Raw genomic sequence first — 16,294 nt, 5'->3', positions numbered from 1 at the left:
AGTGGATCTCGAATCTGAAAATAAAGACAAAATAGTTAGATCCCTGATATTACAAAAGAAAAAAAATGATATCAAGGATCAAAAGTAATACTACATCTCCATCTTTTAGGCCCTTCAAGGCCTCTTCTAAGTGGAGATGTATTACTTTTGATGCTTGATATTTTTTTTCTTTTGTAAGATCAGGGATCTAACTATTTTGTCTTTATTTTCAGATTCGAGATTTACTTCGAGCATCACCGGATGAGTTGTTGCTCCTTGAAGAGAGACCTCCCACCCGTCAGGTAGATAGAGCTGAAGGTGAAATAAGTAAGATGGATAGGAAGAGTACACCTAGCAGCGCACGTAGCACTGCCGCGGTATTGGCCTATTGTGCAATTAAATTTTTTAAAATTTATTGCTGACGCATGTAATTGTTGTGTATTTATCCTCAGATGCAGCTCATGCGTAAATATCGACGCATCTTTGCAGAGGTGAGGAGAGGGAGGGCTTGAGATGATGCCGAGAAGACAGAGCTCTGGAGGATGCTCGTCGAGAAGGACAAGTTGATTTTCAAATTGCAGGCGGCATTTAAGAGCACTGAAGGGATCAAGGATGCGGAGGGAAGCACTCACGAGGCGGTGGCACATCTTATTAAGTTTGTGGTGTTGATAGCCTGACGGTACCCATGGAAAAGCGGATCCAAAGCATATCGAAAGGAGTTATGCAGCGGACAACTCAGAGCTTTCATCTCCTATGCAGTCCTTTCATCCGCCTGCCTTCAACTACTTTGGATCCCAAAAAAAGCCCAAGAAGTTAGTCCGCCGTAGGGATGAGATGTGGTAAGTAGAGTTATGATTTAATAGAACATTCATACTTCATTCACATCCTATGTACTCATGTGATACGCAGAGATTTTTTAAGACTAGCTATGACTTTTTCAGATTGCAGCTTCTGGATGACGGGAAGCGCAGGCAAATCTTCGATTTTTTAGAACAAAAAATTGATCGGCATGTCATTCCATTATTTATAAAATTTTGATGTCTTTCAAACTAAGTTTATCTTTAGGTTTGACATTAATTTCACCATATAGGTCATTGGTTTGGACTGACAGCATCATCAACCAGCTGCAGGTTTATGACATTCTGTCTGGAAATCTAATTGACTACGATATAACTATTATGTACTAAGTTGGATAAATCAAACATATATGCCAGTTAATTTTCATTTTTTGTTTTTGCAATGGACTATGCAGGTCATAGATGTTTTTTGGTCCTTGCAGCAACGTTCAACGGATCTTTCAATTAATTTGCAGTCTATCTTTATGCTGCGATTCTTCTTTACGGTACTTATTTGTATTTGTATTCTTCATACAATATCATGTATTGGTGTAGCGTTGTGTAGTCTAATATATGTTTCAATGCTTTTCCTCATTCTAGAGCATGTTGCTGGGCACATGGAAGGTTCCTGACAAAGCTGTGCAAGATTTCATGTCTCATTCATTGGCTAAAGTCAAGCAAATATTTATGTCCATATGCTCATCGTCACACTGGCACTTATCGTCGATATAGAGAGCACATATTTTAGACACTACACATTTATGGGTGGTGCAGAGTATATGGGCGTCGCTAGAAATTTGTGAGTAATGATCATATTTATCGAATGTTGTGCGTGCTTATGCTCATGCATTACTAACAATGTGGTTGATTACGAATATTGTGATTGTAGGTGACTTAGTTGACTGAGATGGCACGAGATATGTACTCTGTTGATATGGAGTGCCAGATTATTGTAATAATCATTTATGTTAAAACACATCCGTGCGAATTTAATTTCACCATATCAATTGTTTGCTTTTATTGACTGTGAGCACAAAATATTTTTTTTATAAGCCCGATTGTGCCATCTATATCATGCATTTTATGGAGAGTCTGATGATGGGGCAGAAGATCACAATTATAGATGCTCATGTGCCAGAGTTACATGGCAGATATGCTGCATAGGTGATCACGAGGCGGGAATATTCTAGTTTGTACTATCGCTATTGTGGATGTGTTGTGAATATTTTGTATAAATATTTAATAGTACATTCAAACATTTGTATTTAAATTTATATTCTATCATTAGTGGAACTATTATTTTGATGTATACAAATATTCAGTAACAGGTGTGAATCAAATTTGTTTTCTATGTTGATGCAATGGATTTCTGGACATGTGGGTTTGTTCTTTGTATTTCTTTAATTTTTTGTGTTTATGTTTATTGATAGGTTTGATAATTATTCGGTGTAGGAATTGTTTCCTAGATAATTTTGTGTTCGAAGTTGTTCCAAGTCAATTTGTGCTTATTTGCAGGGGGAGTGGTTTTGTTTGTGTTTACAATCTTGAAAGGATAAACACAAATTGCGAATAATGTTGGATATGATAAACACAAATCTGGGATAGGATAAATATAAAGTACTCCAGAATAATAAACAGAAACTATGAATAATAAATATCAGTTCCAAGGTGATAAACAGAAACCATCCAGAATAAACACAATCTCCGGATTCAAAAGTTGAGTGATCTAATGGGTCCTCCTAGGAGAATAAACACTAAGTCATCAAAAAATAAACACAAACTTCAACTAATAAACACATTATGAATACATGGCAGTGCCATGATAAATACAAAGTACTCCAGAATAAACACAAACTCCGCATAATAAACACAGAAATTTTGAATAATAAACAAAAATTCTATGGCGATAAACAGAATAAACACAAACTCCAGATTCAAAAGTTGAGTGATTCTTTATTTCGAGGGTTCTTTGCAGAATTTGCAGAATAAACAACAAGAGAGGAGGATAAACATTAAGTCCTGCAGAAATAAACACAAACTATCGATTGATAAACACAAACTCCAAATAAAAAAATCAAAAGGCTCGGGATAAATACAAATTGCTCAGATTGCTCTGTCTGTTATGAACCCACGGCAGGATAAACACAAAGTACTCCACGTGGCAACACGGCACAACCATGCAATTTATATTACTGCACATCATAGATAAGTGAATATATGATTCCATCATGCTATACTTTTTTTTTATTCATATGTAAACCATTCAACAGAGGATACGTAAATCATCCAACGATGTTTGATACAAATATTGGTACATTCATAGCATAACCAAAATACAATATACAAAGCATTACATCATCACAACACAAAACCAAAAGATAATGCCGACACACTTTAATCTTTTGGATCAGCTTGGATAGCAAGATGAGTGACGGGCTCTACCTTGAGCAACTGTACCTTGACGACCACTACCTGTAGGAATAGGGCTAGACGAGGATGGTTTAGAGGAGGATGGCTGAGTAGGAGAAGGCTAACTGGGTTGAGCCTGACTTGGGAGACTCAAAATAAGGACGTTCATCTGTTGGCCGATCTGGACAACAATCTGTAAGACTGTAGCCAATCCAGTAGAAAGAATGTTGTCTTTCTATCCCACCTGATTCTCTCTGTACCACAGTTTGGATTACTCTAAGAGTGCAGATAACTTCGGATAGCTGATGTTGCATGTCTGTGTGATGTGAATTTTTCTCTAATTTCTCAATATGAAAGATCAAATTATGAATATCTTGTATTATATCCTACATTGCTGAGATAAGGTTGTCCAACTTTTGCTCGAATGAAGAACTGTGTACGTCGGTCGGACCCATCTATGCAGAACTCTCTCCTGAAGACTAAAAGGACTGAAGAATAGATGTCACCTCCCGAGCGATAGCGCTAATCAGATATGGAGTCATCCTCGACTTCATAAATCCAGGTTCTGCTGCTCCACCCCTATTAAACAGAGGTCTCTCTTCTTCAGTTGAAATATTCTCCTGAATATCTTCTCTGCTTCCATCCTTCCTAATCCACAGACCATCATCAGTTTTGAACCATTGCATTCTGTTGAGGACTCCTTTATTTATTTTGCGATCTCTGCTTAATTTTGTTAATTATTTTCTGAATTCTTATCCCAAAATATTTAAAGATGTGGATTAAAATCATAGCATGAGGTAAGGATATCTCTACTCTATCCACCATCTTTTGCATAGTCCTGATAATCATTCTCGAAAAGTTAAATGGGATAGATTAGACTACATGATACATAATAGCTAAGTTCTTATTTGTTACAATATCAAATCCTTCTGCTCTAGGTTGTATAATCTAGCAAATAATGATGTGGAGTTTTATTTCAATGTTTGTGTCTTCTATAAATTTTACGAAATTGACCGTGGTCCTCTATCCCAAGAACACTTTCTATTCTTTCATTTTTATCCTCTATGCTATCCAGCAGGTCACCTTCGGTTGGAAGTTTCAAAATTTGTCTAAGTATTTCATCATCAAAATCAATTTCATTTCTTTTTACTGAAGATGCTACGATATCTTCTTCAAATGAAATATTCTAATAAAATTATCTAACTAATGTCATAAACATTGGTGCTTCAGCTGTGCAAATGAATTTCCATCCCATACCTCTAATGAAGTTTGCAATCCGAAATCCCTCTGAATCTAGAAAATTTATATCTACAATACGATCAGAGAGAATATTTTTGGCACTTACTGGAGTTCTTGGAGGAGGTGATGAAGCTGGAGTTGTTGCTCTTCCCCTTGTATTTTCTTCATTTTTGGTTGCTCTTTGGCGTTGGAGAAGATGCATCTTCGGAGCCATCCTTTCTCAAAGTTGGCCAATCACCATGATTAAAGGAGGTAGGGAGGAGGTTTTTGGTTTGAGATTTGAGAGGAGATGGTGAGATGGGCTTGGGATGGGAGCTAGAGATTTTGAGAGGAACGAAATCGTGGGAAGGAAAAGAAGATGAATAGGTGTTAGGATGTTGGTTTTATGTCACAGGCCTTGCGGTGCGGTTAGCGAGATCAAAATTTGGTGAACTTGGGTCTGGTCGAATGGAGTTAATAACTATCAGACCCTTTGAAGTCGCCTTTAAAGGCAGCGAAGGCGCCTTAATGAACCTGGAAGGAAGGCGCCTTGATGGTTGAAGGCGCATTCATGCATGGTGAATAAAGGCACCTTCATGATTGATGAAGGCGCCTTCATGGTTGATGAAGGCGCCTTCATGCCTTTTCCGCCTTTAGAATTGTAGCGTCAGGGTTCTGAAAGGGTTTAGGGAGGGTTTAGTCATCTAAAAGTGATTTTAGTCACCCTTTAGCACTGTAGCGTAAGGGTTCTAGAAGGATTTAGTCACCTAAAAGAGATTTGAGTCACCCTTCAGCACTGTAGCGTAAGGGTTCTGGGGGGTTTAGTCATGTAAAAGAGGTTTTAGTCATCTAAAACTTGTCTGGGTTATTAATTATGGGTTATTGATTGGTCTCAAAATAATTTGGATCATCGAATGGTCATTGAGTGATTCATCGGTCTTTCGTTTCATGCCTTATATCGTTCAAGGCAGTAGGACCCAAGGTTGAATTTGGAATATCTGAATTCTTATATTTAAGTAGAAGAATAGCCAACTAGGGCTTGTCGGGATATGAATGAAATGGTGCTCCACAAGGGTCCGAAGGAGGTGCATGAACAGTTTATTACATGTTCACTAGGGAACTCTGATTCTCCAGATGCATACCTAACATTTTTATATGCCAAGTGCGATTACTTGCTTCGACGCTCTCAGACAGGTCTGGGACCATCCTTTCATAGGTTGGAGCAAACCTTGTGTTTACATAGCGCAGCCCTTTAGTTGCATGTTCAACCTAGGCAAGACCCTACTTGCTGGTTTATCCATCATCCAATCCACAAGAAGTTAAAACACGAACATTCGTTATATAGTTATATAGTTCGAATGTATATATCATAAAATTAAAAATAATTTGAAGTTTTTGGGTGAGTCCATTATACAAAATACAAAGCATTACAAAGACGGCGCACCAAGCACCGCACAGAAGGAAACAACAAACAGTAAAAAAAAAGATAACAATAGACGATAGCAGAAAGCTAACATTCGCCATCGCTTATCGCTTATGTCGCGCTAATATTACAGCATTCAAAACCCGACAACCTTCCCCGATCTGGTTAGTAGACGCCTCAATGAGATTTTCTCCCCCGATGCACCGACTATCCGTCGCCCCTAGGCACAGGAGGGGTGCAAGAGGGGTGGGTTCGGGGAGGTCCTTCCACATAAATGTGTCTGAGAACCTCGAAAACAGCTCGGATTCATCATCGAGGGATGGTGCGGTCCGGTAGCCATCCTTCTTGGAGCATCTACTCCACAAAAGCATCAGAGAGACCATCATTGAAGCCATGCTCTCTCCAGATATTGAATAGGAGAAATCCCTCAAGGTCGTGGGTATAAGCTCCTTTCAAGTAAAAGATGGTGATTTTCAATACCTCTCAAGCCAATACGGAGCTTGCAAGATGGCTCCACCTCTCAAATGACAAGCGGCGGCCTCAGTCGAGAAGCTGAGCACCGCCGTCCGTGAAGATATTGCTCCACTCTATCGCATGACGGAGGGAGGACTTATAAAAAGAGGAGCGTCCCGCCCTTATTAAGTCACGAATGCCTTTCTTTTCGAAGACATGCAGAATGCAGTGAATTAATGGGGCCAGAAGTACAAGCATGTCTCAAAAAATGCACGCACATCCAAAGACAAACCGCTCTGAGCCGATAAACAGAAACTGCGAATAATAAATATAAATTCTGTACCGATAAATAGAAACTGAATAATAAATGCAAACTCTGTGCTGATAAACAGAAATTTTTCAAAATAAACACAAATTGGAGGTTCAAAAGTTGAGTGATCCTAGGTCCACTCACGATAAACAACAAGAGAGAAATATAAACACTTAGTTTTGTAGAAATAAACACAAACTATCGGAGGATAAGCACAAACTACAAATAATAAACAGAAATTACAAATAATAAATACAAACTCTGTAGATAAAAAGAAACTGTGAATAATAAACGCAAACTCTATATCGATAAACAAAAACTTTCTAGGATAAACAAATTCAGGGTTCAAAAGTTCAGTAATCCAATGGTCCACCCAGGATAAAATATCAAAGAGGATGAGAAACACTAAGTCCTACCCAAATAAACACAAACTATAAGAAAAACATAAATTTCAAATAATAAACAAAAACTACAAATAATAAACACAAACTTCAAATAATAAATACAAACTCTGTGTTGATAAATAGAAATTTTTTCGGATATAACACAAACTCATGTTTCAAAATTAAGTGATCTTAGGTCCACCCATGATAAACAACAAGGATAAACATTAAATCCTGCGAAAATAAACACAAACTATCGAAAGATAAACATAAACTTCAAATAACAAACAGAAACTGCGAATAATAAATACGAACTCTGTACAGATAAACAGAAACTGTGAATAATAAACGCAAACTATGTGTCAATAAATAGAAAATTTTCAGAATAAACACAAATTCAGGATTCAAAAGTTAAGTAATCCTGGGGTTCATCCACGATAAATAATAAGAGAGGAGGATAAACACTAAGTCCTGCGGAAATAAATATAAACTATCGGTGGATAAACACAAACTCCAAATAATAAACAAAACTGCGAATAATAAACATAAATTTTGTGTAGATAAACTGAAACTGCGAATAATAAATGCAAACTCAGTACCGATAAATAAAAATTTTTCAGGATAAACACAAACTCGTGGTTCAAAATTGAGTGATCCTAAGTCCACCCATGATAAACAATAAGGATAAATATTAAGTCCTGCAAAAATAAAAACAAACTATCAGAGGATAAACACAAATAATAAATAGAAACTACGAATAATAAATACAAACTTTATGTAGATAAACAGAAACTGCGAATAATGAATGCAAATTATGTGCCAATAAACAAAAATTTTTTAAGATAAATACAAACTCAGGGTTCAAAAGTTGAGTGTTCCTAGAGTCTGCTTACGATAAACAATAAGAGAAGAGGATAAACACTAAGTCTTGGTGAAACAAACACAAATTATTGGAGGATAAATACAAACTTCAAATAATAAACAGAAACTGCGAATAATAAATATAAATTCTATGCAAATAAACAAAAACTGTGAATAGCAAACTCTGTACCGATAAAAATTTTTCAGGATAAATACAAATTCAAGATTCAAAAGTTGAGTGATCCAATGGTCCATCCAGGATAAAACATCAGAAAGGATGATAAACACTAAGTCCTACCCAAATAAATACAAACTATCGGAAGATAAACACAAATTTCAATTAATAAACAAAAATTATGAATAATAAATACAAACTTTGAATAATAAACAGAAACTGCATATAATAAACATAAATTTTGTGTCGATAAATAGAAAATCTTCAAGATAAACAAACTCGGATTTCAAAAATTGAGTGATCCTAGGGTCCATGATAAATAAGGAGGATAAACACTAAGTCCTACGAAAATAAACACAATCTATTTGTGTTTATCTTCTAATAGTTTGTGTTTATTTTTGCAGGACTTAGTGTTTATCCTTCTTAATTTGTGTTTATTTTCACAGGACTCAGTGTTTATCCTCCTCTCTTATTGTTATCAGGTTGAACCCAGGATCACTCAACTTTTGAACTTCGAGTTTGTATTTATCTTGAAGAATTTCTGTTTATTGTCCCAGAGTTTCTGTTTATTATTTGAAGTTTTTGTTTATTATTCAGAGTTTGTATTTATTCATAAGTATTTTATGTTTATCCTGCTATGGGTTCATAATAGAGAGAGCAAGTTGGCTAGTTTGTGTTTATTCCGGATCTATTTATGTTTATTATGTGAAGTTTGTGTTTATCCTTCGATCGTTTGTGTTTATTTCTGCAGGATTTTGTTTATCCTCTTCTCTTCCTCTCTTGTTGTTTATCATCGGAGGACCCTTGGATCACATTATTGTTGAATCCGAATTTGTGTTTATCCTGGGTAGTTTTTATTTATTGCATAAATTCGAATACAAAATCATCGACAGCTGATAATCATACCAACTTTTGAACTCAACAATTATAGAACCTGTCAATATCCATTGCAACAATTACAGATAACACAGCAAATTATGATAATCCCATCTCACGATCCTTCATGATCACCTACATAGATATCTAGCACGTAACTCCGGCATTTGTTGGCACGGAGTAAATATCCGAACTTCATAATCATCAATGTCACATTAGATGCACAAAACTTAACAGAGCAAAATATATTGTTTTGTACGAGTCATACATTCATTCAGAAATAGGTACAGTCATGTTTTTATATGTTAATGGTGGAACAAATCATGCATATCATTTACAAATAACATCTATCCAACTCAAAACACAAGCCATCATAACAAAATTATTATAACCATGGGCTCTAAAATACTGATGAGCCATATGGGTTGTCAAAATTCTCTTCCTCAGATGAATTGCTGTTGATGTAGGCTTCGAAATCATCTACCTGCATAAAGTACAACCATCTAGTAAGTCATAGAAAAAGATTTTATCAAAATAAAATAAACATAATATAATTATGAAGGTGTAGCTGTTACTTACATTTGCCTTGCATGTTCGAATATTATGATCCTTTTGATGATATTTTTTACATGTCCGCTGTTTCTTCGTTGCAACCTCCATTGGATGCTTGAATATGCTGAGCTTTTTGCGATCTTTATAATTAGAAATCTACAAAATTATCATTTATTTTTTTTGCTTGGCTACATTGTGTCATCGCTATCGAAATCTGAGTACGGCCCTTATCTGTAATACTTTGTTCTGCCCATAGGTTCTTCAGTGAACAAACTTTTTCAATGATAGACCCCACATCATTCATAACAAGATCATGTCTCTCGGAGGGTACAACTATCATATGCTAATTTTAAAATTTTTTTACATAGCCCATTGAATCTTGTAGTTCTCGACGTCATATCCTCCTGAACTTCACATATACCATGTGCCATATCAGCACCTCCTTTGGCAGATTTCATTCGGTGTTTTAATATATAATGTGCAGGGCTATGGTAAATTCATAAAGCAATAAGAACTTTTAACACATGAACACACAGAATGCCGCTGAATTCAAACATTAGACATGAGCATGAAAATTTTTTCTCAGACATAATACATGTTATACAATTTGCTATTCTCTGTTGTGCATTTCTATTAGAGATCTCGATCTCAATTATATCATACAATTTATACTTCACCTCCATATCATACATGATCGTCATTTTGAGTTGCTCCCTAAAAAGCTTAAAAATAGTTGTATACACTTCAAGAGCATGTTTCTCGATTGGATACTTCAACCACAAACTTGGTTGAACGTTGTACGTCCGGAAGTTCTCTTCATCCTCTCGATCATACCTACTCTCCAAGACTACCTCAAATTGAGTAACAAACCTAAAAGGATTCATGTGATTATTCACATAATTTTTACACAAATGTATATTTTTACTGCGCTGTGTTGTAGACATAGAAGCAAAGAATATGTCTAAAATATGCAGGCAACCATTGGTCTCATATACTGAATAGGTGATCAAGGTAGGCATTGAACTCCAAGAAATACTTGATAAATTCATCCCAATGATGCTCAAACTGCTCTGGAGAGATAGAAGCATTAATGCAATGATGAAGATCCTCCTTTAGTCAATCTTTTGTATCAAAAAGAATGGATAGACGTTCTCTGATATTGTTTAGGGCATACCAGTTGCAAAATCGATGGATAGTATTAGGTAAAATATTCTCAATTGTCTTTTTCATTGCTGGATCTTGATCAGTTAATATGCATTTCGGATATTTTCCATAATGTGCCTCCAGAAAAGATTAGAAGACCCAAATAAATGATTCGATACATTCATCTTGGATTAATGCACAACCGAATAGAATTGATTGCATGTGGTGGTTGACGCCAACAAATGGTGCAAAAGACATGTTGTATTTATTCGTCATGTATATACTGTCAAATGTCACCACATCACTAAAGTATTGGTAAGACAATCTTGACCTTCCATCAATCCAAAAAATATTCTGGACATTATTGTTAGTATCTAATTGGATGGCGTGAAAAAAAGCTAGATTCTCAACTTGTCGAGTTCGAAAATGATTAACTGTTGTTTGTAGGTCAATATTGAATAACTATTTTCGGAGGTTGCTTCTAAAGTTGCTCAAATCTTTCTTAGTGAAGCTTACATTTTGTATACCTCCATGCAATTGTGAGATGGTACCCATGATTTATTGAGTTGAAATATTTTGATCATATAAAGTTCATATAAACTCCTTGTTTTCTAAGGTGATCTTTCTATGTGATCGAAGGAAGCGAGTTTTCGATGGACTATGAATGAGCTCATGATTTTGAATATCGTGAAGCATGGAAACCTCCTACTTGCCAACTTTAATGTTTCTAACGTGCATTTTTGCTTTACATTTGGTGCAAATGCTGTCCTTCCTTGCGTGGCATAATTTGTGCTACATGATCTTGCTCATCAACTGTAATATTGAAGTTAGGCTTATATATACCCTTTTTTTACATGTAAATTCTTGTCTGCTGATCTCCTTACTTTTCGAGGATCTATAAGATGATCCCTTTCGAATACCAAAATATTTTTTATACGCATATTGGTTGTAGGCTTCCATTGCTTCTTCTTGAGTTTCAAAGATCATGCCTTCATGCAATGCTAAATCTTCTAGATCTCTCTCAGAAGTTCTCTCTATATAATCATTTTTGAATGAGTTTGGAGTGTCATCGAGTGAAACGTAATCATGCACATTGCTTTTTTTCTTTACAAAAGTAGTTGGTGTGCTAAAGATAGCTATCATGTTGTCATCGTACATACTTTCCACATCCATGATATGTGTAATTCAATTTACTTATTGAAAATAAAATATAGTTAGTATAAGTGGGATTCAAATGTATAGCTCAATTTTACTGATGTATATCAAACTGAGACCGTGTTAAATGTTAACTTTTAAGTTGGTGCTATTCTATTAAAAAGAAGTGTTCTAGTAACTAAAATCAGAGATATAAGTAGGCATCTCAAACTAAAGCTCATGCTAAAAGTTAATCATTTATCATTCACACAAGTATAAGCATAATCATTGAATGTTAAAAAATCTTTTAATTAATAAGTCTCAAATTCCCACTTAACTGATAACTTTTAACTGACTTTATCGAAGGACAGTGATAAAAAAGTTTATTTACTTTTTTTTAGAGAACAATATTTTTTGAATAAATACTCTTTTTATCCAAACAATGCATGAATAATGTTATTAGATATGATTATTTATCATATCATAATAATAATTCTTATCCAATGAATCAAAATTTCAAAATATAACCATCAACCCTCTGATGAATCAAGTTATGTGGGTTCTCATAATTGAACAGTCTATGTTTTTCATATCATAAATTTTTTACAATATCGCATATATATTTCATACATCCACTGAAATATTTAGCCTCTAATAAAATAACAATAGTAAAAAGATACCTTGCACTCAATTAGCATATCCCAAATAATTCCAACGAGATGTTTGCGCCAGAGCAAAAGAGAGAGAGGGAGAGAAGTAAATGTCGGCGTGGTGTTTGCACCGGAGAGAGTTCGCAATGTGTTTGCACCGAAGAGAGAGCCAGCGGTTTGTTTGCGACAGAGCAAGAACCAGCGATGTGTTTGCACTGAAGAGAGATCGCCGGCGATGTTTTTATGATGGAGAGAGCCGGCGACGTGGTTGCACTAGAGAAAGAGCCGGCCACGTATTTGCGATGGAGAGAGAGATAGACGGGCTATTTACATCGGAGAAAGGCAAGGAAGAAGTTTTTTTCAAGGAGAAATAGAGGGAGAGAGGGAGAAAGGAGGTTTTGCCGATGAGAAAGAGGGAAGAGTTTTATTTCAAATGAGATCTACTCTCTCTCCTTTCCAATCCCATCCTCATTAAAGCAGCATCATAGTCTTAAGCAGAGAAGAGACGCGAAGAAGGAAACGACGACGTGGTCCCATTTAATTCTTTCGGCTTTTTTTTTAAAACAATGCTAGGTCGGCTAACGGGCGAGAGAAGTCCTTCGTTTGCTTTTAGGGAAATCTTGGAGATGCGCGCCAATCCAACGATCGAGGAGTCGACTAGATATAGATTGGGATCTGATCAATCGGAGCCCAATCTTTCTTTTGGGGGAGTCTTGGAGATGCGTGCCAATCCAATGGTCAAGGAGTCGATCGATCGGATATAAACTGGGATCTGATCAATCGGAGCCCAGTCTCTCTCTCTCTATATATATATGTATATGTATGTATATATGTATAGGGCTGGAAGTGGGCTCGGGCCGGCTCGAGGCCCATCGGGCCGGGCCAGTTTCGGGCCGGGCTTTGAGCTGGCCCAAAACCATTCAGGTCGGGCTCGGGCCAAAAAACAGGCCCGTATTGTTTTCGAGCCGGGCATGGGCAGACCTTTGGTCCGGCCCGGGCCCGAGCCCGAAACTCAGCCCAAATTTCGGCCCGAGCCTCCACCCTACTTCAAGCAACTGGGGTCCTAGGGAGAATCGGCGGCAGTAGCGGCGGGGGGGAGGGGATGATGCAGGGGGCGATGAGGCGGCCGTGGCCGAAGGAGAAGGAAAAGATGAAGCTCAGGGAGCGGCATCGACGGGCGATCACTGTGAGGATCCCATCCGAACTCCGACGGCATGGGAACTACAACCTCCGGGCACGGACGGACATCAACGAGGTCACCACTGCTCTCGCAAGGGAGGTGGGTTGGATAGTGCTCCCCGACGGCACCACCTTCCCCTCTCGGTCCTTCGCCTCCTCTTCTCGACTTCTCCCCAGGTTTTCATCTCTCTCCCTCTAGTCTATCCATCTCATCTCCCTCATCTCCACCACCTACGGCTCCCTCAAAAACCTAGACGACCCCGATCCCCAGCTGGCCGCCACCTCTGTCTCCCCCACCGCCGTCATCAACACCCGAGACCTCATGGACGACCTCCCCTCCCCCACCTCCACCTCCAAGAAGCCCTACCTCTGCGATTGGATGCGGGCCGGCCTGATTGGGCTCGGGCCATTCTCGGGCTCGGGCCTGTATATTTCCAAAAAAATCGGGCCTAAGCCCAGCCCGAAGCCCGAAAAATTATTTCGAACCGGGCTCGGGCTGGGGTATGGCCCAGCCCAGCCCAGTTCCAGCCCTATATATGTGTACATATATATATATATATATATATATATATATACAGGACTTTCATACAATTTATTGATTTTCATGTTCTAAAAAAGTGGACATAAAACTGCATTTCTAATGTCACTAATTGCATAACTTTGATACATCATCCGATTTAGATTGTATATTATATATGATGCACTTGAGTTGCATGTTAACATGAGTTAAATCAGTTTGATATATGTATTTATTACTTACTGAGCCAGGAAGCTCATAATCTTTATTGTTCCAGATCCAGGGTTCAGAGGTTAGTTGGATCGGTGTTTTGGCGTTAGTAAGAGGTGAGGCCGCTTGTATAGTTAGAAAATCTGGTTTATTTAACTATATATATATATTATGGTGATTTTCTGAGTTGTATAACTAATCCATCTACTGAAAACTTTGCATTGTAAAAGTTCAAAAGAAGAATCCTAGGTTAGTATGTTTGGTGGTGTAGTTGAATATATATGAATATATGGATCAATAGTTGAGTATTATGATATTTACTGTCTCCTGTATATGAATGATATAAACTGCAGGTTATATTGATCCATTAACAGATGAATATCTTGCATGCATATAGGGACAGTTCTCTGTAAGTATGCGGCGGCTGTTCATGCTCTCGATATTTAAAGAAAAAATTATCTATAGGTCTTTAGATTGACCCGGAATCACTTTTAAGTCCCTGGACTTTTCAGATTTCATAAAAGGTCCTTGAACTGCTAAGAAATTATTTCTAGGTCCTTGCCGTCCACATAGATTGGTTATAGGTCCATGTTCAGGTTACACAGATTTATGTTCAAGTTATACAATTTTATATTTAGGTTATCTGCGTAATCTGCATAATCTAAACATAAACCCGTGTAACCGAAACATGGACCTGTGTAACCAATCTATGTAGACGGCAGGGATCTAGAAATAACTCCTTAGCGGTTCAAAGACTTTTTATGGAATCTGAAAAGTCCAGAGACTTAAGAGTAATTCCGGATCAATCTAGGGACCTATAGATAATTTTCTCATATTTAAACCTAAGTTCGGGGGCATGGCATTATCTCTCCTAGGAGTTGGTGTGTTATGCTTTGTTTCATTTTCAAATTTCAGTTGGTATCAGAACTGCAGTTTGTGAGGTAGGAAAATCTATAAAAGCTGTAAAGGATTTAATTTCATCATTTCTTGTATCTATGTAAGCTAAATAAATTTCTAGCATATATTGAGGCTTATGTCGTGTGGAGAATCTTGAATTATCGAAGTTCCAAATGTTAGATTCTAGACTCCTGATAACTTTTGTTATCAAGTTTCATTCTTGTTTCAATTATAGCACCAGCTTGTTTACTGCACTCAATTTTATTGATGAGTTGTTATATTGGCACTGAAGCGACGGCAGCAGCCTCAGCAGATCCGCCGAATGGCATCTACATTGGCTGATCGCCAACAATCAGTCTCACAAGAGCATCAGCAGCAAACATGTGCACCACCCAACCCCACCAAAAGCCAGTTGCAAGAACCCACAAAGGCAGGTGCCCCTCCACCAGCCCCTCTGGTTGCCCAGCCATCAAACTCACCAGCACTTGCCAGCTTGCCTAATTCTGAAGCCACCGCTCTTCCCACTCCAGCAGGTGATGGAGATGCAATGCAGATGGAAGTGGCCCATGCTGCATCCAGGGAAGACACAAATGCTTCCTCACAAGAGACTCCCATGGAAGAGGCAATCCGCATGACCCGTGGCAGGTTGAGAAAAAGAGCTGCCACTGCTGGTCCCTCAATTCGTCAGTAGCATTTCTTGCTTGCTCTCTCAATATTTCCTTGAGCATTGCTTGTTCGTTGGTAGAGTGGAAAGATGGGGTGATTGATTTGAGTGCATTCTTTTGAATCGATCAACACATGTAAATAACCTAGAACAAGGTGGAGATGCATGTATAGACAAGCATCTAGTTGATGAGTTTAGAGGGCAAACGATGCTTGGTGGTGGCGTTGATGATATCTATGCAAGTAGCTGTTTGGTTCTTGATGTCATTTTGCCTGCCTTTTTAATTGTCGTTGGTATTGGTTGCTTTGAAGTTTAGTAATGACAATCAGGGGTGGCATCTATTATTTCCTTTGGTATTTACTGCCGTTGCTATTGTTACCGCTGGATGCCCTGGGAATGTAATGGCTGAAGGATGCAATATCTTG

At 37.6% G+C, this 16,294-nt stretch overlaps 1 protein-coding gene and 1 long non-coding RNA gene across 2 annotated transcripts in view; both read left to right on the top strand.

Moving 5' to 3' along the window:
* LOC105054422 (uncharacterized) overlaps positions 1–16,229 on the top strand; it is a 41,364-nt gene extending 25,135 nt beyond the window's left edge. Inside the window, 1 exon segment of the mRNA XM_029267362.2 lies at positions 15,498–16,229. Within this exon segment, the coding sequence (XP_029123195.1) occupies positions 15,498–15,896 (399 nt within the window). The 3' untranslated portion in view covers positions 15,897–16,229.
* Positions 287–2,062, top strand: LOC140852447 (uncharacterized). The gene is made up of 5 exons (XR_012135265.1): positions 287–818; positions 921–1,109; positions 1,232–1,321; positions 1,416–1,614; positions 1,705–2,062. It is a non-coding gene; the product is annotated as an uncharacterized lncRNA (long non-coding RNA).
* Positions 16,230–16,294: the final 65 nt, after the last annotated feature.

Source organism: Elaeis guineensis, chromosome 11 (assembly GCF_000442705.2).
Source record: "Elaeis guineensis isolate ETL-2024a chromosome 11, EG11, whole genome shotgun sequence".
In the NCBI taxonomy this organism is placed as follows: Eukaryota; Viridiplantae; Streptophyta; class Magnoliopsida; order Arecales; family Arecaceae; genus Elaeis; species Elaeis guineensis.
This window is presented reverse-complemented; position numbering and strand designations above follow the sequence as displayed.